The sequence below is a fragment of the Chroicocephalus ridibundus genome, chromosome Z (assembly GCF_963924245.1).
Source record: "Chroicocephalus ridibundus chromosome Z, bChrRid1.1, whole genome shotgun sequence".
Lineage (NCBI taxonomy): Eukaryota > Metazoa > Chordata > Aves > Charadriiformes > Laridae > Chroicocephalus > Chroicocephalus ridibundus.
Genome location: NC_086316.1, coordinates 10,101,559 through 10,127,676, shown reverse-complemented (window position 1 = coordinate 10,127,676; position 26,118 = coordinate 10,101,559). Strand labels below are relative to the sequence as shown.

Sequence of the window (26,118 nt, the reverse complement as noted above, 5' to 3'; positions counted from 1 at the left end):
TGATCGGTGCTTCTGTGGAGTCGTGGTGTGCATTCTGTTGCAGTTTCGGTAGGAAGCTAAGAGAAACCTCTGTTACTTAAACGTGCAATGAGAGCTGCGTAGTTCTCGTGCGGGAATTAGCAAGTCCATTTCAAGTGCAGAGATTGTATAGTCAAGTGGATAGAGCACTCGACAGGAGTCTGAGAATAATATGTCTTTCTTCAGCCTAGACATTGAGTCATTGTGTGATGTCTGGCAAATTGCTTCAACTCTTTCTGGCTTTGTTTCCCCCACAGGAAATAGAGGACTCTGCTTTAGAATGAGATCTGTAAGAGCTCGTGTAATAAAGAATGGTTATAATGATACAGTTCTGTGCAAAAGCTTGGATAACAATCTTCAGCAGTGGCATTAGTTTGAATTTGTTTTCTTAATTGAAGGGAGGTTTGACGAATCGATCCTTGATGGACTGGTGCAGAAGTTTTAGTGATTTTTTTTTTCATTAGTAAACAGAATTCTTATTTTAATGAGAAGGCAGATCTTTATAATTTGAAGCCAATTGCCAACAGAGGGTTGCAAATTGTTAATGCAAGGTTAAACTAATTTACAAATGAGGGAATGCTTGCATTTTAAGTGTCTTTAACATTGTTACAGAAATACCACAGTTGTGCTCCTCCTATCATTTACATTTTATTTTGAAACAGATTGTTAGTTGCTGCTGAAAGATCATGAAACTGGTAGATGAAGAGGGGCAGGGCAATCAGGGGGTTTTTTTGTGCCTGCATCACATCCTGGTACCAAACGATCAGTGGTTTTCCTCCTCACATCTGGTCTGAGCAGATTTGGGATTCTGCAGTGAAGTGATGTCCTGCCCAGTTGTGTTGGTGTCTTGGTCTGTGCAGCAGTTCACAGAACCACAGAATGGCTGGGATTTGAAGGGACCTCTGGAGATCATCTAGCCCAACCCCCTGCCAGAGCAGGGTCACCCAGAGCAGGTTGCACAGTAACGCGTCCAGGCGGGTTTTGAATGTCTCCAGAGACGGGGACTCCACCACCTCTCTGGGCAGCCTGTGCCAGTGCTCTGCCACCCTCAAAGGAAAGAAGTTCCTCCTCATGTTTAGGTGGAACTTCCTGTGCTCAAGTTTGTGCCCGTTACCCCTTGTCCTGTCACTGGGCACCACTGAAAAGAGCCTGGCCCCATCCTCCTGACACCCACCCTTTAGATATTTATAAGCATTGATAAGATCCCCCCTCAGTCATCTTTTTTCCAGACTAAAAAGACCCGAATCCCTCAGCCTTTCTTCATAAGAGAGATGTTCCAGTCCCCTCATCATCTTGGTAGCCCTTTGCTGTACCCTCTCCAGCAGTTCCCCGTCCTGCTGCCTTTCAGGCTGGCAGTCTCTGAGATAATGGCAAAAGAAACCTGCATTGGTATTGCTTAAATAGGTTAAAAACTATGATAAACGTTGCCTTTTAGCTTTTCTCTGGATGGTTGATTTTATTATTTTCTGCAGGTGCCCAGATATCCACTGTAGCAATATGTAAAGCCATAACGTTCATCTCCTTTTCTCACCTATGAAGGACATAGTTTAAAAAACATGAGGGTGACCACTGTCTCCTGAGGAACGGACAAGGGATTAATTGGTTTGAGTGCTGATAACCCAGAATAATGATTAGCTGTGCTGTGTCTGCGGCAGGAGCTATACTATAAAGGCTTAGCAAATGCTAGTTTGTCCTAGATATGTCCTTTTTGCTGTCTGCCACGCGCTCAAATGAAAAGCTTTAGAACATACCTGAATGGGGCTTTTAGAAATTCTTCTGCTGGTTAGTAACCTGTAAGAAAATACCTATTTTTAGCACATTCTTCTTTCCTCCACTCTTTGACTCTCATTCTTCTTTTTTCCCCTGGATGGATCCCTGCGGCAAGAATTCAGCTTCTTCAGCTTGAATTCTTTTTTTTCTTTGCTGTCCTTTTTAGTTAATTTTCAATTCACTTATGTATATTCTGTGTCTTCGCTTGTTCTCCCAGGAGATGTCAGACAATAACCTCCTACGCTGTAGTTCAGGGCCTTTCTGAAAACGCATGTGGGGTACACTGAGCAAGAAGAGAACTAACTAATGATAGTTAATTCACAAATGTTGTATTATACAAATACATACATTGTTTAAAGAGTAGAGGCACCTCATCGTACCAGAGCTCCAGATTATTAATATTCCCTCTACAGTGGTCCCTAATTAGTTAGAATAGGTTTGACCAATTCCACTGTCAGGCAGCGCTCACATAGTAGGCCTTAAAAGGTCACAGCTAGTGGGATCTACAAAGCATCTTATTGTTTTGCTAACACGATTCTTTCCTTAACAATTGAGTCAAATTGATAAAAATAAAAAATGCAGAAGGCAATACCAGATGCTGATACTGGAGCTGTTATTTGCAGTTGCCATGGTCGGAGGCTTTTCTCTGGGCATATTTGTTCAATGCAGAGATCTTCATGGATTATAAAACAGGGCTGTCACTAAACACTTGTTTTACATCTTATTACGATTCCCCAATTCTTTGGGCAAAAGTGGGTTATCTCTGACGGCTCTGCAGACTGAAGCATGTAGGGATTGCTGTAATCTGTGTTTTGCTGTCTGTGTCCCCAGAGGCCACATTGCCAGCTGGAGAGAGACAAAAGATGGTGCTCCCACCAAGAGCACACTGTTCCTCCCCTTTCCTCTTCTGTCGAGTGAGCTGATGAAAAGACCTGCTATGACAAGCACAGGCTCGCTGAAAGTTTTCCCACAATCTGGGAATTAGCTGGCCTGATCAGGCTACTATTTGGTCTCTTACTACTTATGTCTGACACAAATGTGTCATCACATGGGAGAGAAGCTGACATGTAAAATGCTCTCCCATAGGCAATGGAGTTTTTTAAACCCGTGGTGCACAATAAGCTTAAAAGAACAGAGATAGCAATACATATTTATGGCATCAGGAGTCCCCTAGCATTAAATTAGGCAGGTTTATATGACTACTAAGAACCCTCAGCTTCTTTGATCGCCTGTGCAGTTGCTTTCAGTTGTCTCTTGAGAACGTTTCTTAAATTCTTGGGTTGCCTTGCAGCCCTCTGCTTTGGTTGGGAACAGGCAGCAGTCACAGCAGTTGGAACTGAAGGCATGGCTTGAAGTTACAAGAGAGTGTTATGGAAGATCTTGGTTATTTCTAAGCTTGATCTGGGAAAGCATTCATGAAGGTGCTGAGGTATTAACATCTTTACACTAAGCCATTTGAAAAACAGGATTTGCAAAAAAGGTGCTGACAGTGTATCTCCAGGATACAAAAGGAGTTTAGTGATATAATGCTCTGTAAGCTGCTCTAACTCTTTAACCTACTATTCTACGAGGCACCATGTGTTTGGCAAGTTAAAGGGAGGGCCACGTGGCACAAGAGCCAGCAGTATGAAAAATGTTGTTAAAAAATGAATGATTGGAATTTTTTTCCACAGCCCAAATGGGGTTGGATTAGCTTGTCTTATTTTTAAAACAATGACACTGGCCTATAAGATAAACCCCATTTTATCTCCTAAGTAAAGTTGAAGTATGTTTGGAAAAGCAGGCATTTTGAAAATCCAGAATATTTGTATTTCAGAACTGGGATGCAGTGTAGGATGGGAGTGTCTGAAGCGTGTCACAGGTAACATTTCTTGAGTATTTTGTTTGGCGTGGAACTGCATTTTTCAGCGGCTAATAGTTAGAAGCTGTTCTGACACAGGATCACTGTCAGAGTCTCTATAGCTGGGCGGTGCCTAAAACCGTATTACCAAAACCGCCATATACATTGTGTATTTTACAGCTTTGGGTTGAATTGTGAAAAGCTGAGATAAGAAGTACATTAAGTAATCCGTAGGTGGCAAGACAGGAGCCCGCATCATGGTGCAGGTGGCACGCACTGGCAGCCGATCCAGCTCCTCTGTCAGGTTTCGTAACCTCTGCTGACCCCCATGCTCTGATAATAGTATTTCTTCCAGTCATCCTGCTGAGAGCTGGTGAGAAAGCGCTGACCCCTTCGTGAACCTCACAGGCTCCATATGCCAAGGCCTGAATTGCCACCCAGATGCCAGTGAGGTCAAAGAGCCGGGGAAAAACGTTGTGAAAAGCATCCTCTGGAGAACACAGCGGCTTTCACCTCCTTCCTCCCTGCCCCGCCCCGGGGAGACACTTGTGATCGCGGCAGGGGTCTCTGCGTGAGGGTTGGAAGTGAGGTCAGGCCCACCCGAATCTGTGCTCTTGCTTGATGTGTTCACATTAAAATTAGTAGCGAAGGATTTCCATTCTCTTCTGTGTCTCAATGCACCTGGCAGCTCTGAGCTACGTGCTCCAGCCCCCTCCTCCCTGCTAGCCTGTTCCCCTCCCTCCCTAAAATCATTTAAGCCAGACTTCGCTTCTTGACGTGTTACCTCATGCATACAGAAAAGCCCATGCTCTCTCAGTAAAAATTCTCCACATTAGTCGTCTTCTCTCCTTTCCTACATTCTGTGCTGTAAAGAGATTAAGTGTCTTGGCACAGAGCGTTGTAAGGTTATGTTAATTAGAATAGCCCAAATTAATGGTAAGTAGGTAGGGTTTTGTGGGTTAGTGTACGAATTTATAGCAGGCTGGAAAGGCTCTGCAACAAGGGCCCAGCCCTTCATTGCATTTTTGTTGTATTTTCTTGTTAGGGTTTTTTGGGCGTAAAACATGCTGTCGTCTTGAGCAGGTCACACGTCATGCAGATAAACATTTTGATCATGTGTACAATTAACGTACTATAAGTGTGTCTTTTAAAGTACAAGTTCACCAGTCAATTACCAGAACCCCTTGATTTAACGACACACTGTAGGCAGGACAGTGGGCTGAAAATGTGACTTTACAGTCCTGGGGAAGAAGCCTTTGTTTGGGAGTGGATTGTAATTAAGGAAAACAGATGTATTCCTTATCACTCTTTCCTCTGCAGATGTCGTATGTTGTAAACTGTGTCTGTCTCTTGCTTTTGTGCTGCAAAGGGAGTGTCTTCTTAGGTTATTTTGTACGGCCACAAGTTAGACCTCGATGTTCTTTTTAGTCTGTTTCCCTGGTCCAGTATGTCAGTGTTCCATGTTACGAACCACGTTGTGTTAAATGGTGAGTTTGCAAAAAAGGGAAACATCCTGACGTACCTTTTTCTTTTCTTTTTCAGGATAATAACTTTTTGAATAGTGCCTCCCCAAGAAGTGTGATGAGAAATGGCTTTAGGAAACAATACCCAGAGAAGTTACTCCATCATCCCCTGCTTCATCTTTGTTGAGGTGAGTACAGCATTCAGTTGCCAGGCCTACATAGAAGGCAGCTCTGCCCTGCCGGAATTAAGTAATTTGTTGGCCATTTTTTTTGTAAGGAAGAATGCTTTCTTGATAACATGAATATCCATCTTCATACTCGGTGCCTTCAAGGCTTCCTGAAAACAGTCCTGCATGAGTTAGCCAGATCTTAGGTACCAACACGCAAGAACAAGTAGACGCTGTGTTTTCAAGACTTGTTTCTACCTGCTTTGCGAGCTAATCGTGTGGTATTGGGCAGGGAACGGGCAGCAGCTGCAGGTGTAGGTCAGCAGCAGGTGAATGCTCATCTTCCCATTTTTCCTCAGACCTGTATCCATCTTGCTGCTGCGCAAGGACTAGACCTTGTTTAAGGAAATGTCTGATCTCACAGTCTGATCGTTCATAGGCTCAGGAAGCAACACTCAGCTCTGATTTCTGTTCAGAGGCAACATAAAATTTAGATGAAGCATGCCTGTCCTTTAAGTGTGATGATGGAGCTTGGCTGGCACAAGGACTGTGAACTGACTAGCAGTGAAGTTAAGGAGTGGTTGTTCCCCCAGTGGAGTATGGCTCTACTTCTTTGTTAAGGGTAGTGTGTTTTTTTTTAAATGGGTTTATAATTTTACTCTGTACAAATTGGGTTTTTTTGTGGTTTTACCCTAATACTGACAGTCTGACCAAAATCATTATCCAAATCAATGAATGTTCAACTGGTGTTTATAAGACTGGGATGGTTTTCTTGGCAAGGGGGGCAACTCCGGGTTTCCAAGGAGGATGAAGGCTTCCATCAAATTTAGGTGGTGAAAAGGAGATAACTGCCTGTGACTGACCATCTTCAGAGCCACCTGTCTGATGCAGCATGGAAGCAATATTCACTCTTTGGCCCAAATTATGAGGTGACTTGCGCTCTTCCACAACAGATGCACTAACCACAGTCAAAAGGCTAATTGTAATGCTGGGTGTTATGTAAGACTTATCCCATTTCCACTGAAATCTTGGAAAGGTTTGAGTATGCTGCAGCTGCAGGTGTAGTGGGCACAGTGAGTGGTTGCTTTCCAGAGCTCCTGAGCGCCGACCTTTCCCTGGGGACATGGGAATGGCACGTGGTGACTTCTCTAAGCCTTGCTCACCTGGAGTCCCCTCCTCACAGTGTTTTCTCCAGCCAGGAGATACAGTTCCCTGACATGCACTCTCTACTTTCTGAACTACCACCTTAGCCCCTAAAACAGAGTCAGATGATTCCTGGGTGATTAATCTAATGTAAGTAGTAGTTTTCCTTTTGACTTGAATGGGCCTCGCTTGCAGGAGGAATCTGACTGGTTGGAAGATGAGGACGGAGGGAAATTGTAATACAGCCACTTGTAAAATTTGGCGCAGGGCCTTCCCGTCTGCTGCTGTGTCACACACCAGTGTGGCGAGGTGGCTGAGCCTCGCGGTGCTTCGCAGTGATTTGTCAGTGATTTGTCCAACCTCCTGGGGAATCTCTGGGGAAGCTGAGGGGCTGTTGTGACTGGGAAAATGGGTTACTGCTTTATCCCAGATAGAGAAAGAAGGGTTAAAAATGGGGGAAAAAACGGCAGTAAACTCAGAAGGAACCAAATAAACACCTTCAGGAATGAGATGTCTCAAATTTATTGCTTAAACAAGCAGCTCTGAAGATTTTTAGTCCTCTAAATGTATCAATGATGAGCCTGGTTGGCAGCCTATGACAGAGATATAAATTGTCCTTCCTGTAGACAAGACTGACCTGAATATAAGAATAAATCTTATTGCAGGAGGAAGAGAAAAGAATTTTTTTGTCCCCAAGTGTACTTTCCTTGTCCTTTCATATACTTGCCTTGCTGATTGAAACACAATCAGTTTAAATTAAAAATCGGTCAAAAGCAGAGACGTAGCGACTGAAAAGATGTTCTCTCTGCTACATTTGATGAAAACACGTATTTCTTCCCCTCTTTGTCCACAGTATGGATTTTTAATGGAGCCCTACTGGAACTACAAATTCATAGACTTGTGTCAAGCACTGTAGCATTGAAAACTGGAAATCTAATTTCCTGCTGGGAATGCAGAGATGATTGATAGTAGCCATTCAGTCTGAAAAGTCCCTGTAAATCTTAAGGCACACGGAAGATGTGTTTATTTTCCTACTGCCATGCTTCTGAGGCTAAGGAAAGTGCTTTGTAGATGAGCTACCCCAGACACGAAGCCCTGGGCTGGATCACCTGGGTTAGGATGAGCCCTATTTTTGTAGCTTTGAAGCCACCATGAGAACTGATTAGCTGTGTGACACCTTGCTGCAGTTGCCAAAGGTGCATGCAGGACAGCGAAAAATAACGTTGCCTGCTTTCCTGATAACATTTTTCCATGCAAAAACCATCTGGCAGCAGACATGTTAGGTGATCATGAGTAGGAAAAGGGGTGGTCAGTAAGTACTATTGTAGACCTGTTACCCAGAATATGTTGCCTCCTCCACTGTCTTCCATGGAGCATGGTCCCGTGATTAAAAGTTTTGAGATATTTGTTCTTAAGAACAAAATGCTGAGCCTTGACTGTCATGTCAGATGACCTGCCAGTAGATATTTGCTAACTGCCCAGTATGCAGTGTGTATTCAAAGAAGTTGTGATGGCAGTGGTAGAAAAGAGGTGTCACAAACAGTTTGGACATTTTAAATACCATTCTGCTTCAGTCTGTACAAATGTGACACTTTTAATTTCAGCAGTTATTTGCATTTACATTTTTTTCCATTTCATTTTCCTCACACTCAACTAACTTGTAACAGTTCGAAACCTGACCTGAAGATGAATGGCTCATTAGAAAAACTTCAACCCTGTGCCCGACTCTACAAATTCCTTTTTATGTTCAAAATATGAACTTTTTAATAATACAGGGATAGCATATGATGTCTAATCTGTAATGACAGAAATGTTAAATCAACATTTTCAGTCTCTAATTAGAAACACAGTGTCACATTATGAGTAGATTTAAAGGCTAAATAGGGAATCATTAAACTAATTTTTAGCCACTTATCAAATCTGAGTCCCTCTCCCAAATAATGCAGGCAGCTTTCTAGATGGTTCTTTATCATATTATAAGAGGTATCATTACAGTCTGGCATTTGTCACCAAATGTCTGTGAAGGTTTGGTATACTACATTTTGTTAAACACCTAAGCAATTAATTAGGACGTACAGGAGACTAATATTCTCCTTTTCACTGCCCCTCGTTTCAGCATTACTTGCAGCCAGCATCAGCGAAAGGGCCCTTCAGGAGGGTCTCCCCCAGCCTCAGTTTGCGTGTAAGAGGTTGCAACAAGATGAGTCCAATTTTGTTCCTCCTTCAGCTGTCATGTGCCACTGCTTTGAGCGCACAGACCGTTGAGTCCATAAGGACTGATGCTGCTAGCTGCTGACAGTTGTTAAATAGAAGTGCAAAGGGCAGGGTGCCCAATTCCAGAGCCCTTCAGAGTCAATGATGGACCCAGAGAGTGCAGCAAAGACTACAGAGCTCCTAGCTGTTGGCATGCCCTGGGTAAGTCCCAGCAAATGCAAACAGTGCACAGCAGCCTGTTTGAGGATTTGTTGGTGGCCAGGACTGATTACTGAAGTGGTCTTATGTATTATAGGCAAGCATGAGGGAAAGTAAGAGAAACAGCATCTCGGATGACAGGTAAAAAAAGATCTCACATATTCTTCTTTTTTCACATACTTTTGACTTATGGTGGCATTTGTTGTCAAAACTCTTTGTGGAGCATCGCCTCCCTCCTTCACCTGCTGGGAGATGCATGGCGGAGCACTATCAGAACCATCTTTATTGATGCTTCAGCACAGCTGTCTCATTATTTTGCAACCAGCTTTGCAAGGTTTGGTCCGAGGAATGTTGAGTTACATCCTTCCACGTAACATCCACATGTGTACTGGTCGCAGGCAGCAAAAGGTGTGGCAGTGGGAGAAGTGCAATACCCAGTTCTTTTCCTAGGGGACTGGTGAGCTACCCTGAGGTCTTGACCTAGCATGCTTTCCATGCCCCGTGGTGTTTGTCTTTCCTCATCCCATCTTACGTGTTGATTTTCTAAGACAAAACTCATGCTAGAGGGGTGTAGGGATGCTAAGTACAACCTGGCTTTGAATTTAGTGGGTCTATGGGATTTTACTTGCTTTTGCAGTGTATTTGATTCTTATCATTAGTGACAGGAAGTGTAATGTGGGGTGATAATTGCATTTTCTAATAGATGTTGGAAGGGTAGTTACATACTGTGAGTAAATGGCATCGCCACAACTGTACGTGACTTCAGGGGGAGAGCATGTGAACAACTTTTGAGGCATTGTGCCTGTTCGAGTGGTAGTTTTTAAAGAAGCAATAAGCAAGCAACACTTCTTCTTTTTCCTCCAAGGAGAACCTTCTCATCTCTTCTGAGTCAACAGCAGTTAGGACCATAATGGCTCTCTAGATAATAAAAGGAGAAATTTATTCGGGAATTTCTGCTGATGTGGTGCATTCTACTTCCTTTTTCCCCCCTCTTTCTTCTCACACTGCAAGTGCTGGTCTGAGGGCTTGAGTTGTTTCAGGGTGTGAGTTACCCGATGATTTATTTTCAAGTACATTTATTTCTAAAGGAGTCAGGCACATCTGAGGTGTGTCTTTGCAGATGAAAACACTGCAATTTTCTAGTACCAGATTTAATTAAATTGTCTTAAACTGATCAAAGAGTTACTGAATAGCAAGTGACTTTAATATGACTGATGTATGTGCCACATTGTGCTTTATTGTAGATTATTGTAATCCTGACATTGACAAGGTAGCAGGGGCAGACTCAAATAAGCAACACCATTAAAACTTAAAACACTGGATATCTTTCAAATTCTGTAATCTGAAGATCCTACTTTTTCATGCTAAATCCATTATTCTGCCCTCAGGAAAGCTTTTGCAGGCATAGTGGAAACTGTTTCTTCGTGACAGCTCGATATATAGCACGTTGCAAAGAACTGAAGATTTTGTAAGAAAAAATTCTTCTCCCCTTCTCCCTCATGAATAGAAGGAAAATTCTGCAAAATACAAAGATCTAGTCTTACATTTATTTGATTTGAACTGCAGGTATGTTACAGACCCATAGGGTCTCTGTTTCTACAACCATGGGGTAAATTTTCCTTTACTCTTTGCTATTTTAGTTCTGGACAGATTGAATCATCTTCAAATATCAGTTCAAACATAATTAAAAAAGAAAACCCTTTCAAATTACAAAAGCACAGAAGGAAAGCATTCTTTCTCTGCCTGCCTGCATTTTCCTGTGAGTATTTCACGTAGTCAAGCCAACAGCTGAATTACTCTTTAACAGGAGAATTTCTGCAATACTGAAATCATTTGTGTAAGTGAGACAAGTGCCTCTTGAACTCCTGTTTGTCATCAGCATCACAGCGGGGTTTAGGGAGCTATGAAAAATGAGTGAATTTAGAACAGTCATGACAGATGTGACACTTCTTTTATTCTAATTTTTGTTTAGGCCTTCTGAAAACTCAGAAGATTTTGCACATTTGGGCATACTGCTTGGTGCCCTCTAATTTTGAGCAGTGATTGGGGAGCGTGAAGTGTCTTTTTCTGTGTGCTGTGGTCCTCAAAGCAACATTTCTAAGAGGCATCACATGTATTGGGACTGACTTTCTATTTGGGTTTCTTTAAAAAAAAGTCACTTCTCTCATAAGAAAAACTTGCTGATTGCATTAGAGCTTTAATGATGCGATTAAAATTGCATAAAGGACCTACTGACATAGGACCGCAGTTTTGGATATTCAAAATGTTTTAATTTTGGCAAGGTAATGTCCAGTTCTCCTAGAAAATGCCACAAACCCCTCCAGGCAGATTTTAATACAGACATTAACTAAAAAGACATCCCAAGTTGAACTAACTTCCAAATAGTTGCAATGGTGACTGACTTCGGTAGCAGTCTACCATGTGGGGCTTTTTTATTTTGCTTCCTGCTGAGGCAGAAAAGAAGGATTTTCCAGCGGTTTGTGTGTGCTGGCTCAGTCCTTTCCCTCAGTATAGGTGTCTTGCAGGTCGCTATGTAAAGCCCCGTGCCTCATTTCTCCATCTATGCAGTGGATGCACGCCGTGGAGCTGTGCTGCTCCGCTGGGGTGATGCCACGAGGACGCAGCGCCCCGAGGAACGTGTCATGTGCTGGTGTTGTATAAACGGCCTGTCATTAGATCCTCCCGTTAGACCCACCGTGTGAACTGATGGCGACAGATGCTGTGCAAATTCGGAGGAGCTTCTCTCGTAGCAGGGAGATGTTTCTGCATAATCCCCATGCTTCCGTCACTTCTGTTTCTGGGGGTTCATTGTTTCTTATATTACTCTGTCAGCATATATATCTGTTTGTTGCTCTTTCTAAATGTGCCTTTGTGTTCCCCATTTGCCAGTCATTCCTCGTTGTTCGCTTTCTTTGTCTCTCCACCACATACCTCCTTTGTTCCTGATGATTGAATAACTCCATATTGTAAAACTGGCTTAACCTCAGTGAATAAGGTGTCTCCTGAATGTTGGATCAGTTGTTTTTAATTGCTAGGCAGCTTTCATATTACCCGATTATAAACCAAAACTTTCTCTTTTTTTTTGAGATTATAATCCTTCTAGGTGTTTCACAATTAGGTGAAAAGCACAGAAAACTCGTGGCCGAAATGGGCACTCTGGAAAAAAGCAGATTGCTATCTGATTCTCCTCAGCTTCTTGAGGACGTTTTAAAATTAACATTAAGGGACTGCCCAAGAGGGAGTAGCTGTTTTACTGCATTTTTCTTTAAAACATAAATGAAAGAAGGATTGTATTGTTGCTTGCAGACACGTGAACCCTATTTTATATCCTCCCTTTTTATCCTGAAAATTTCCCATTGCAAATAATCCCTTTGACAGACTGAATGCCATCTCAGGGTTTGCACCAATGAATTTGATGCAGTTTTCGAGGAAGAGATTAAAGGTATCAGAAATTCTTTGTCTCTATGAGTAATTAAAAAAATGCATTTTGTAGTAGAGAAAAAGGTTGTGAACATACTGCTTTATCTGTTTCACTGTGCCCTGAAATTAGCCAACGCTTTTGAGAACTACTTCAATTTATAATATGTTGGTGTATATAACGAGGTTTGTAAGAGAAGGAATTGTGGTTTTTTTTAGTTACACAGCAGTTAGAGAGATTCAATTTGCTTAGTTTTTTAAGTAGAAATCCATTTCGTCAATTTTAAGTTAAAAAAAAAAAAACAAAACAAAAAAATCAGATAGCTTTAATAGATTACTGCTAGAAAAACTAGCAATCAGAATTGATTGTATAGAGATTGTAAGAAAATTGGTTATAAAACCAGGCACCATGCATGCAAGTTTTCTGTATTATATGTGCAGAACTCTGCAAGCCATGTTTAAAGCCTTCTAAGATGGAAGGTATTTCCAGCAATGACTGGGCAACTTTAATTAGGCTTAAAATAGATAGCATTGTGAAAATACATATGACATAATATGTAGCATGGGCAGGTATCTCCCTATAGGAACAGAGTGATATTGTCTATGAAAATTACTGCTGAAGTTTTCCCTCCTTTCTTTTCAGAAGTATACTTAGAATTTTATGGGGTTTGCAGGTTATGGTAGAGCAGGTGATGTGTTACTTTTTGTTTGTTTGCATACTTCAAAGGCCTCAGGGATTTTTATATTTTCTCTCCTCTGCACACAATGTTGCGCTATTTATTTGCTCAGATATATGAAAATTTGGAGGTCATTGCAGGTGGTTATCATATTATGGGCTCCTCTGGGACACAACTGCACCATTGCCTCTGGTCTGCATCTGTGAACGTACATTTTTTCTGTGGTCTGTAGGAATGTCACTGGGTTTATTTAACATGATACTTAATTTTCATAAGCTACCTGAGGTTTTAAAAAGGGTGGAAAGGAATGAATAGGGACTCACAAATTCATACTGAGTAACCCTAAATACAACAATCAAGCCTTCCCAGAACTGCTAAGTAGGAAAGATCTGAGAAACATCAGAGCAAAACAAGATGCTGAGAGCACGTTTTGGGGTATCAAACCCACTCGAACTTTTTGACAGTGGTTTTGACATCTGGAGAATTTCTCAAAAGTAAAATGGGTCTCTCTAAGCATCACGTCCAATTCCATCAGGCATGCAAAGGACTTGATTTCTGGCTCCTGAGCAGCCACTCAAGATGTTGAAAAGGAAGGTTTTGTTTTAGCAATGTTACAAGAGTGAAGTCATCAAGATCAGTCTTACAGCAAACAGATTGATACAAGTGATTTAGCTGTTAAAGAATATCAGCATTTCCTGCTCTCTAGAAATTCCAGCAAAGTTTCCAGACCAGCTCTAGGAATTAGTCTGTCAAGTCTTGTGCTTCCTTTACAAACCTAACGTATTGCACCAACCTGGAACTTCCCCAAGCTGCTGACAGAACATTTTGATGCCCTTGTGTGGGAAGCAAATAGCTTCTAAATTGTGGTATCTTCTCCCTCCAAAGCAGAAATGGATAATCCAGTTACTAGCATGTAAGTAACACAAAATGAATGCAGCAGAATATGGTAACAAACAAAATACAACTTTCTGGAGAAATTGTATTGCATGTTTGCATATTTCTAACTCACTTGGCTGGTGCACCTCACATGTAATGATTTATTTCGTGACTTCTGGGGCAGTCTGAATGGAGGCCAGCTACTTCCCCTCTGCCCACCCCCGCATCCCAGCATTTTGGCACTAGACCTTTTTTCCTCTGATACATTTCCTTATAGTCACGCTGCATTTCAGTGGTGTATTTCACCAGGAGTTTCTGTGCGGTATTGGATATAGCACAAGTAGTTCTCAGATCACATTCCTAAAGTCCGTTCGCATACCCTCTCAGACAGGTGATTTGGCATGTGTCGTATATTTGTTCACAGCCGCGAACTCAGTGGGGCTGTTGAAGTGACTGTATGAAAACTGTGTTTGCAGGAACTATGTGGTGGAGTGGTATTGCCAGGAAGCCATGTTCCGAAAGTTGTTACGCCTTGTGCACATGACGCTCCGTGGGCACTCAAGTCTTAAGCCACGTGAAATCATTACCCGTGATGATGATTGCTTACAACAATCATTTGAGATTGACCTTCATTTTCAGAGTTCATGAATCTTCACGTTATCTTCCAGCTTGCTGCCATGTCTAAAACAATACTTCTGTTTCAGAAGTTCAGGCTTCCTAAGATTTAGGGTGTCTGTGACTTTGGTATAAATATACAGTGATAAATTGTATTAGCTCTTCCTGGATCACTGCATTTTTAAGTTAAAGAGCCAGGAATAAAGATGCATCTTCATCTTGAAACAAAGTGATTTAATGGTCAAGATTTCTCTTGCAGATGGATTTTTAGAAACGCTTGTTAGATGAATGATTAATCAATATTTTACTAAGCACAGATTTTTTAAAGAGTTGCTACACAGTTCAAGAAACCAAATGGCTGTTCATAACCGTCTGTAACTCTTACTTCTGGGTGATGTGTTTATGGTACTCACTGGGATTAAGATCTGCATCAGACTAGACATAGCTAGTGTCCCATGGCTGCCTGTGGTCTCTAGCAGCCTTGCAGCAAAGACTCTGCGTGTTTGCAGAGGGTCAGTGCAAAGAGACAGGCTGTTTTGCCCCAAAATTTTTAAACATGCCCCAAAACCCTGCTACACACACTTCTTTCTTATGTCGTTTCCTTTACAAACTCATCACATGAGCAGATGAATAGGAGAACCCACATAATAGGACATGAGGGGGACAGGCTATTACTAGTTTAAAATAAGTTTGAATCATTTATTAACTTTTTATAATTCTACAGCATTATTAACTTTTTATGATTCTGCAGTAATTATTGATGAGGTCTACCAAAAATATGCTGCAATAAGATTAAAGCAGCTTGGAAATAATAATGCAATTATTACTAGAGTTATTGTCAGTTTTGTCACGGCTTCAGTAGGGTGATTTCTATAGTTTTCTATAATCTATAGATTTCTATATTCTTTCTATATAAAGGATGGCTACATTTGGTCACGTAACGGCTGAATTATACCTGTATTTCCTTCTCCCAGCTATTGAATGCTGCGTATCTGTCCTAAAAATCAGTAATCCATTGTTCATCATGACTTAATGGATTATTTCTGGAGCGTAGACTTTGCATACCTGGAAGGAACTCTAATAATAATAAAAATAATACATCAATACTCTGTTATATACTCTACTAAAACACAGAAATTTAGTGTGTGATTATTTTGTGCAGCTGTACAGCATTATTGAGTTAATACCATATTTATTTTGATTAAACCATACATAGCAGTCTACTTGATTTTTCAAGACTCGTTGTGAGCTTTGCAGGCATTTTTATAAATTAATAGCAAAAAAAGTGTAAATGTACCTCATAAACGAAATCTGGTTTCTTATTAGTGCCTGACCAATATAAGATTCCAGTTATAATGGAGTGAATTAACCTTTCAAATAGATTGGACTGCAGATTACACTTTTATTACTTTTATAGTTGTGCTAATCTTTGACTTGGAGCCAGTTAAATCAGTAGTCATCAGGGATCTTTATGATCTTATTTAAAGCAGCCAAGGCAAAAATCAGTGCAGCTCTGTTATAATGGTAGGAAACACACTAAAACTCCCAAACTGGTGAAAATGTGGGAACAGAGTCCTTTATACAGTGTTGTTGTGAGGTGAACACATAGCAGCATTAGTTTATCATTATGACTTTCAGGCTTTTCATTCTTATTGCAACAGTCTTTCTGTAGAGAGAAAGGAGAAAACCACTTTGGCACTTGGAAAAAACTCAGAGTAGATGTGATTTGAACAAGAAAGGCACCCAGGGTCAACCAAGTCAGTAAGAAATGTAAGCCTATATTTCTTTGGGTTAAACGAAATGTCATAGACCCACAGAATAATTTAGGTGGGAAGGGATCTCTGGAGGTCTCTCGGCCCAGCACGGCTTAGAACAGCGGCAGCTGGGTCAAGTTTCTCTGGGCCTTGTCCAGTTGAGTTTTCCTATGCCCTTAGTAGGCAACCGCCTTAGTTTTTGAGTATCCTTATGGGAAAAACACTTGTCCTAATATTCTATCTAGTAAGGTGGTGTAACCTGATATGAAGGAGAAATAATCTAGGCCCAGTAGCAGTGAGGAGAAGGTAGGATGCAACAAAAAAGAGGATGGGTAAAGGAAAGCGGGAAAGGAATGAATCACGTACAAAATCCTCATGATTTTTGGAGGTACGTGCAGTTGGAACCTTAAATGCAGTTTTGTCTGAACATCCCCTTTTGTTTCAATAATTTCACCTAGGTATTTGCATGCCCAGTATGAAAATACATGTTGATTACTAATGGTCGTTCTGTTGATTTCCTTGTCCGCATTCCTTGTTGTAGAAGCCAACATGTTAGATAAAGCTTCCTATTCCAAGCCTTGCCAACTCGGTCTGTTCTGTAAATCAAAGAGCTGTGTCACTATGCTGCTTCTTCCTAAGATCTGCATCCTGAAGTAATTTCCATTGGACTCTTCTCCGTACTTTCCACTATTTAGCTTCTTCCAAAAAACATGTGCATCTTAATGCCTCCTGCTACTGTGCCTTGGTTTAGTAAGACTCTGAAGGAGATAAAACTCTCCTTTGTCTAGGTGGACACTTGTTAAAAGAGAATTTTGAGGAATATCAGTAATGTTAAATCCAGGTTCACATAGACTACTCTTGAATTAAAACCAAACCTCTTCATGATAAATAGCCATAGCAAATAGCAGTGCGTATTTTTACTTGTTTTGACAGGGCTAGTGTTGAAATGAGAATGGAATCTTTAAGTGAAAGGGATAAAAGTGAGCAGCAGAACCTAGGGTTTTTATGGAAGTTTTCAAAACCCAAGTTTTCCCTTCTTCCCTACCCTGCATTCACAAGTATGTAGCAAGATGATTACAGATTCTGAAAAATGAAGTCGTCGTTATTAATTTTTTAATGTGACTGCCTACCAGTGATAAAAAGTTATACAAAAGGATTGGGTCAGACACAACACGACTTGCAACAGCAGATGAGATTCAAAGTAATAAGGTAATTGTTTTTTTAAAAGCTTCCTGTTCAGTTGGAAAAATGTTGGAGGCAAATAAAATGGATTTTTTAATGCATTATACATATTAATAAGACTGTGTCCATTTAGGTGAAGTAAAATGTCTTTGATAGTTTCCTATTTAATTTAAAACATTGTCTCTATTTGATTCTTATGATTAGTCTAAGAATCCTGCGATCTTGATATCAGCAGATAGCTTCCTTTGGCAGTAACTGCTGCATTCGTCAATGTGTAGTGACTGTAAACCTGTGCTACTCTATTAAATGACGTTTGTCTGGAAATGCAGGCAAGTTTTATGAATTGTAATGAATGCTGTTCTATTAATGACAAAGATTCAGAGGTCAAATCACCTCCAAGGTTGTCAACTTAGGGGGAAAGCCTTTATACCTGGAAGAAATAAGCAACAGAAACAAGCATTTAAGATTATAAGTTCAGTGTTGTTAGAGTAAGACTAGATTTGATTTTCTATATTCCACAGATATTTTTGGAATGAGTAATTCTGGACTGCCTTGATACTGAGGGACTTGGTGACTTTTACTGGACGCAGCAGTCCAGTGCAAGGGTACTGTAATGGAAAATACCTAAATACAGAAAACGTCAGGAAATTTCCATCAGAAAACATTGTTTGGAACTGAGTTTTTAATGTAATTTCTAATTTGGAATATTCACTGAAACTCCAGTAGTAGATACCATGTTGTCCCGCTAGCTCACTTAGGAGGCAACTGGATATTTCAGACTCACTATTGCAGCACAGCTTGATACAAACCCCACAAATTTACCAAGGTCTGTGCCTGCTGAGGCATTGTCACCTTCGAGACTAACAGGAAGGTTAGGGAACTGCAGTTTGGGTTTGCACAGCAGGGCTCCTGCTTCCAGAAGAGGGCCTCTCTGCAGTTCTGGAGGCTTGGTTTCTTCATTTTAACAGGGAAAGCAAACTGGGCAGGTAGGCTTGCAGGGTCTGTGGCTTTGAGAGATCTTATGGTCTGAGCAGATCAACTGGTTGGAGATACCAACAAGGAGTCTTCTAGGCTCTTGAGTCAGAGAAAGATCTGGAAAACATAACATTTCAGAAGAAGCACGTAGCCTGGAAGCTCTGGAATTGAAAGATATCAGTGAAATGGTTTTTTTTGTTTTGAAATTAAAATTGCAGATTTTGCTTTTCAGCCTGCTCTGCTCCTGTAGGATCTAGGTTAGGATGTAGCGTAGCATCATCAAGCAGGTCCGTTTGAAGCTGTGAGACACCAGCAGTACAAAATCATGTGCTGCATTTCTACACTGAGGCACTGTAAAGCAAAGGCAGGACAGCAGGGACCCACAGTGCCTCTGCATGTGTGTTGAGAAGATGGGGTACCTGCGAGACCTGCAACACAGGGGTCCTGCACTGTTTTCCCTGCGGTATTTTCACTTGTGTGCTGTCCTTATATGAAGATCAAATAGCCGGCAAGGCTGACCACATGCCTACGCTGACCATGGTCTTCTCTGCACTGCTCTGTTCATGCTAATTGCACTGCCATTTGTTTGTTTAGTGCCACTGGAGATCTTTCCGTCTAAAGACATCAAAGTGCTTCACAGCTATTTAGACGCTACTGGGCTGATTTAGAAGAGAGAGATAAAGAGCTCAGTTGTCCCCAATTCTAGCAGCCCTTGGACCCAGGAGGATGACATCTTTTACCAGTAGAATGTAAGGCAGTTGTGAGCCAGACCAAAAGCCTGTCTTGGCAGCAGGGCTCTGAACACCTGTGGTAAGCAAGAGATAGCTAGGAAAGGGTGTAAAATAGGACTGGTGTATGGTGACTACTACATGCTGTTGGTACTTCCCCTGGTCAGAGAAAGGGTCACTGTATTTAATATCTTGTGACAGATTTTTCTTCCAGGCTTTTTTACAGTTGCTTTTGGAACCCTTATAAATTGCTAGCAGCCATAATTCCTGTCAGGGAGTTTTACAGCTTACCTATGCCTGCCATCTATATTTTTGTTTATGTCACCCGATAGCTTCATCTAAAGTCTCCTAAAGCTAATACTTGGAGAGACTGCAGTCTTTCCCTGTTTACCTGTGCCTCTGTGCCAGACACAGCCATTTGCACAGCCATTTCTGGGCTCTGCTTTGAGACTTCCATGATCTTCTGGGAATTTCTTCTGGGATGGTCAATGGGAGTCCTAGGAAACCTTGGAGGAATGTTTGGGGTGCAGTGAGGACAGCTAGTGGCTGCTAGCAAGCTCCAGCAAGTTCTGCCAGCTGCTTGTGGCCAAAGGGGACTCTGAGCTTGCAGATCTTGAGTTCTGACCAGGGAAGGTCAAGTACTCTTCCAGCAGTATCTAGGCAGAGTCATCTGCGAGTCCTGGCCCAGCACAGAGGGGTAACTGTAACTCTGCTCACAACAGCACTCGCGTCCTCAGCTGTGACAGTGACATGTGACTGGTCCCCATCAGCCACTGGAGCAATTTTCCGTGTAACAACGAAGGTCTTGACTGGCACATGGAGGTGCAGAAGAAGGATGCAGCTTCACAGATCTCAGGCTGCAGAGGCACCTGGGGCCTCTTGCTGTGGCTGGGGCAATGGGAGGTGGCCTTTTGGCCAGTGGGAGGATTGTTCTCATTGAGGATCTATGTCACCAAGTACATGAGCTGTAAGAGCAGGACAGCAGACTGCACAGCATCAGAGATGACAAGAAAGAGATCAATCGGGTCCTCCCTGAGACCCTGCAGCTTCGAAAGCCTGAACCTTTGACTGCAGCAGGGGGATAGGCAGAGTCTCTGCGTGACAGGTTGGAAAGTGGAAACTCCTGTGATGGAGAAGGCTGGAAGCTGGTGACTTCTGGCTCCTGCTCCACATGCAGACCTGCAGCGATGAAATGGATTCAGTGCTGTGACAGGTCCCTGGCTGGGAGCTCTGTCCAGGGAAGCACTTGAGCCAGCTGAACCTGAACCATATGGCAAGAAGAAGTGATGAGTGACAGTGGTAGGAGACTCCGTACTTGTGGGAAACGAAGGCCCCCATCTGCCAATCCAATCTGCTGTCTGGAGAAGTTTGCTGCTTACTGGAGGCTCAGGAGTGGGATGTTGTGGAAAGACTGTTTCAATCATCGTGCTATTACTCCCTGCTGCTCTCCCACCTTTACACCAATTATACTGTTGGGAGTGACCTGGGAAAAATCAAGCATGACTACATGGCTCTGGGTGCAATGGTTGAGGGTGTGGGAGGCCAGTGAGTGGTCTCCTTGATACTGCCAGTGAGGAGGAGGAGGGCCTGAGGATGGATCCTGTGGATCAACAGCTGTTTGCACAGCTGGTGTCAGCAGCAGGATTCGGCGTCTGCGACCATGGGACCCTCTCTGAGAATCAGGGCTGCTTGGAAGGGGATCAACCTGACGAAATGGAGCAAAAGCATCTTTGCCAACAGACTGGCCAACCTGGAGAGGAGAGCTTAAACTAATAATGATGAGGGAGGGAGATCATGACTAACATTCATGTGAGGGAGTGAAGGAGCACGTTGGAAGGACCAGTGAAGGACCAAGCCTGAGCAAAGGGCCAGCATGAGGAAATCAACAAAAGAGCAGTGAAGTGAGATCCCACCAAGCATAAGCACATAAGTAAGGAAGTGACAGGGAAAGCTCTAAAGCCATTTTTGGGAAATCAGCACATCTGGATGCTTCTCTGTCATGCCACATTTAATAGCTCGTGACTTTGGTTCGTGGATTGCCCTGTGAGAGAACCAGATTACACACGCACGCTGATTTAGGATTAATTAAAAGCTTTTATCAGCAAGTAAGAACTGTTACATACCAACTACTAACTGATTCCTGAACCTCTGATCCCAATCACCATCCTCTCAATTCTACAGAAAATAGCTTTTTGATCAACAGGAGGTGTCCCTGCCTGTTGGTTGTAAGAGCAGCACCTCGAGTCCGCCCATCAGCAGCCTCGTCCCAGCACAAACGGTTACCAAAGCAGTCTCATTTTTATAGATGGTTTCCTGGGAGGCAGTGCAGGTCATACCATTAACAGGTTTTCTTTGTCTAGCTTACTGTCAGGTGATCTTTGTCCAGCAAGTGGCCGTTTATTATTGGATTCAGTTTTTCAGCTTGAGACCAGCTTTCATGGTTGCTGTGTTTGGTCAACATTCAAGAGCAGGATTGCACACTCTAGCTTTGACAATATTCAAGGCCAGGGACGAATGCACAGTCACACTCTCTGAAGTGCCTGTACACTAATGCACACACTGTGGGAAGGAAATGAGAGGAATTAGAGGTCTGCATGCATTTGCAGGACTATGGTTTCCTTGGTGTCACAGTGATGTAGTGGGATAGCTCACAGGACTGGAGTGCTGCCATGGGTAGACAGGCTTTTTCAGGAAGGACAGACTGGGACAGCAAGAAGGGAGAGCCGCTCTTTATATGAATGAGCAGCTGGGACACATCACACATCTGCTTTGGGATGGGCGATGAGCCAGCAGAGAGCTTGAGAGTCAGAATTATCTGATAGGCCAAAACAGGTGACATTGTTTTGGGTGTCTGCTATAGACCGTCTGACCAGGAAGTAGTAGATGAGGTGTTTAGACAACTGGGAGAAGCCTCACTTTCACAGGCCTGGTCCTCATGCAGGACTTGATATTTACTGAAAGTACAACACAGCAGAGCCCAAGCAATCCAGGAGGTATCTAGAATACATAGATGACAGCTTTCTAACACCAGTGATCAAGTTGCTGATATAAGATGCGCTACTAGACTTCACACTTACAAACAAGGTAGAATTTGTGCAGGATGTGAAGGTCAGGGATGCAAAGGTCAGGGACATCCTTGGTAGCAGTTGCCCATGAGATGGTGGAGTTTAGGATTGTGGATTATAAAGGGAGATGTATTTCAGTTTTACAGATGCAGAAACCAAGGCACAGAGTGACTTGTCTACAGTTAATCCTTTGGCTAGGATCAGGATCTCAGCATCTGCACAGGAAATCTTTTATCCTGACTTTTGCTTCCATCTGAGATGTTACCGTCTCAGATTTGTCTGAAAAAACTAGTAGCTGCTAGTTGAATACTCATCTCTTCTCTTCTTTGTAAATCTTTTCTTTTTTTAATGGCCTCCAACTGTCAACAGTTGGATTTTTTTATAGCTAAAGAAAGTAGTTTTCTCTTAGAACTAAACATTTATCAAGTTATAGCTCCATTGCACTGGCACAACATTTTAAAATATATTTTAGTAATAAATAAATGCAGTCATCTGTAAAGCTGCTGCCTCTGAAACACAATTACTCAGCCTTTTCCTTTCTTCTTTTCCTCAGCAGGTAGCAGAATAGGAATATTGAAGCATTAGTCATTTAAAAATATGATAAAGTGTTTTTATGCGTATGGGAAAAGGAGAGGGATTAAACAGATGCTTAAAATGTGTCAGAGTGCCCTGCCACTATAGGAAAGAGAGGGAGAATATTAGAGAGACTGCTGCAAGAAGCAGTTAATAATAATAAATGAAGAAGTTGTCAGTAAGGCAAAGAATTTAAAATTGTCATTTGTTGTAATTGATGAAACTATCAGAGCATCATTTATGAAGGAAAGGAAGAGTCCAGGCACACACGAGTAAGCACTCTGATTGCAAGGAGAGCAGAAATCTGAACGCCTATCAAAGCCTTCCTAACAGACCAGTTATTTAAGCATAGCAAAAGAGCAATACAGTGTGCTCCTTTTTGGTATGTGCCTGGTTTACCACCAGTCTCGTGGAGGGAGAGCCCCTTTTGTGGAAAAACAGCTGTGGCAAAGGGTCTGACTGCTGCCTCTTTTCTCTGCATACACATTTACTGCTGGGAAATAATTTGCCCATTTCTAACCCCAAAATCTACCCAGAGCACTGCCATAATTAATTAAGCTTTTAGAAAAAGGGCCAGCTGTTAACACCTTTCAAAATCAATGGTGACGTGACCATTTGTTTCAAAGGCAGCAGAAAGGGGCCCAAGAATGTACAGTGTCTAGGTGTTCGTCTTCTCTGAGGCTTTACATTTACCATCAGATTTCCTGGGATGAGAAATATTGTAGAACAATGGTGTGTTCTGTCTAAGACAAAGTAGAAGTTATTGCTGTTCTTCAGAACCTCAGAGCTCTCCAACTTGGCAAGTCTACCTGCAGTGTTCACTGAAATGTAAATGTGGGTATATGTACTGATTTGCTTTGGAGTTAGGCTTCCTTTATACCCACATTTGCGTTGCCCAAAGTAACATATTTTAAGAACCTGACAGGTCTGGTTTCTGATTGAGCTTCTCTCCTAATAGGCAGGTTGATGATCAGAACAAAAGAGATGAAAGTACAGGCAAAAATGTCTGAGCACAGAGCGGGTTTGGAAGCTATTCTCAGTGTGAGGAAGGCGAGAGGATGGGCTCTCTGATGAGCTGCTCTTCCTAACCATGCACACTTACTCTATGACTTTATCGTAAGGTTTTCCTCCCTGGAGAGGTGCTTCCCTGAGCCTGCAGGGCAGGGATGCTGGGGAGTGGAAAAGAGCTTCCCTTTCCTTTGGCCAGGTACGATCCCAGCAGCTTTTAGATCTGCCAGCCTGATGGGGAGCTTTTTTGTAGCTTTTTTGGGCTTCCTGGGAGAGTAACGTGCAGATGAGGCAATGGCCTGTGGAACCCATGGCAGCTGTCTGGAAGAAGGTAGCTCCTTTCTTCCAAGTAACAGTCCAGGAATGATCTTCAGGAAAAGAAAGTTGCAGGGGGGACAAGAATAAACAACTATCCATTGGGAGGAAAGTACGTACTACTATTTAGAAGGCTATCTGCTGTAGTGCACCTTGGCATTTGTCTAGAAGTCAGGGTGAGCAAAAGTCCCCTCTTGACTGTTATCTCTTGAACTTCCCTCAAATGTCACCCAATCCATCATTAACATGTGAGTTTATGGTCTGAAAACAAGCACAGGGAAAGTAAGGATTGTGGTTTGGTGTGGTTTGGTTTTCATTTTCTTCAGACCTTTGTTCCTTTTGTATTTTGGTTTGTCCTAGTTCCCCTTTTCATCTGATTCTCCCACTGTCAGTCCCTTCAATCTTCAGAAAGATGCTTCCTTTTTACCTACAAGGGCACATCAGAAATCAAAATATACCTCTGCATCTCTGAGAGAACAGCTTTGCTTAAAGATACCACATGAAGACACCACAGAGCAATCATGAAAAGCATACTGAAAAGATATATTATTCTGTTGTGCTAGAATCCTGTGTCTTGTCAGGATCTGTTGCTTCTTGTCATTGAGGAATAGATTTTCCTGACAGCTTCTGTATAAGTGAAAATAGTTGTTAGATTAAAATGCCTTTAGAGTGCATGACGGATTTAACAGCTTTTATGAGCCATTTGTACGGTGAAATACCATCAGTCAGTGAACCATTCTCAGGGTTGTATGGCAACTTGGAAGTTGTTTTAGCCAAGGGCAGCATTTCAGCCTTCCAGGGGCAGTCCTTGTGTTGGATACTTCTGGGGCACACAGCCTCATGCAAATAGAATGTGTCTGTGTGCCAATCAAACACATATTTTGCGTGGAATGACTGTGGCACATCAAAGCTAAATAAGGTGCGATTTTGTGTTTTTGTTACTGAAATTAGGCAGATAATGAATTATGACAAGGTTTTGCAGTATTTCTAATGCAGTGGATGACTCATGTCAGTACGGTCCAGGTTACGAACTGCTGTCAGAAAGAATAAAGCTCAAAACAGGCCTTTCACAGAAGGACACATTTTGTTTGAAGTTAGAAGGACAAAATTCACCACCACATTCTCATTACACTTCTTTGGAGTTGCCCTGAGTTTTACAAGACTTTTGTTATTTTGCCATATTGCAATATTGAAGTATTCCAACAAGTTTCACGAACTCAGATATTTCTGAGGCCGGAACAGACCATTAGGTAGATCCAGTGTAAAAAGCAAGCTGCAGAACTTTATCCACACAACCTTTTCCTGAATACAGTGTCTTGTTCATGACTAAAGCACCTCTTTCATAAAAAACATCTCCCATGGTGTGAAGACGTCATGAGAGGACAACTGTCCTGTCCTGTCCCATCTGTGCCCCAGTGGATACCTCACTTGGGTGCTTGTGCATTACCTGAGTCTCTGTGCTGCTGTAGCTGATCCCTATAGTCATAGAGTGTTGTTAGTTTTTATTGTGCTGCAGAATGCTCTTTGCATTACAGTCATCATCAAATCTCCCCAAAGCTCAGGGGCTGGCTGAAATCCATTATGAGGCAGACAGCCAGGGGAAGATCTGCTCTCCAGACAGATATCCAGGGCCTGGACTCACTCCCCAGGGAGCAGTTTAGTGTAGTGAGTGCTGAGATACTGGACCAACTAAAGCCTTGTAAAACATGCCCTCCGTTGGGAGGCTGGGACAGGACATAGTTAGATTAGGAGGGAGAAGCCCTGGTTGGCTCCATGCTAGATGTCAATCTATTGTATTTTTGATCAGAACCCCATTTCTTAGAGGAGCAACCCCTGAATCCTTTGAAGCACAATTTGGAGAACAGTTCTTTGAGGACATGCTGGCAGACTTTGCTATTTCCTAACCTTCCTGTGGGCAGTTTCCTGACATGTCAAGAGCTCAGCCTACACTTAGAAGAGTCAGCGACAAATGTTTGAACTCTTCCAACCAAACAAGCTCTTCCAAAGCACCTGTTTCTAGTAGTGGCTGATTGTATGATGCTTGAAACAGAAGTTTTTACTGTGTGTTAGATGCTGGATTTCATACAGTCAGTAAGAGCTTCCTTAACAAGTCCTGAAGA

At 42.3% G+C, this 26,118-nt stretch overlaps 1 protein-coding gene across 7 annotated transcripts in view; it reads left to right on the top strand.

Annotated features, from left to right (window-relative positions):
• The window catches only part of PLPPR1 (phospholipid phosphatase related 1), a 137,140-nt gene that overhangs the window by 60,257 nt on the left and 50,765 nt on the right, over positions 1-26,118 (top strand). For all 7 annotated transcript variants that reach the window (XM_063320002.1, XM_063319999.1, XM_063319997.1 and 4 more), the window contains one exon: positions 5,171-5,279. In XM_063320002.1, coding sequence (XP_063176072.1) covers positions 5,217-5,279 — 63 coding nt within the window. In that variant the 5' untranslated portion in view covers positions 5,171-5,216. The remainder of the gene's footprint in view (positions 1-5,170; positions 5,280-26,118) is intronic.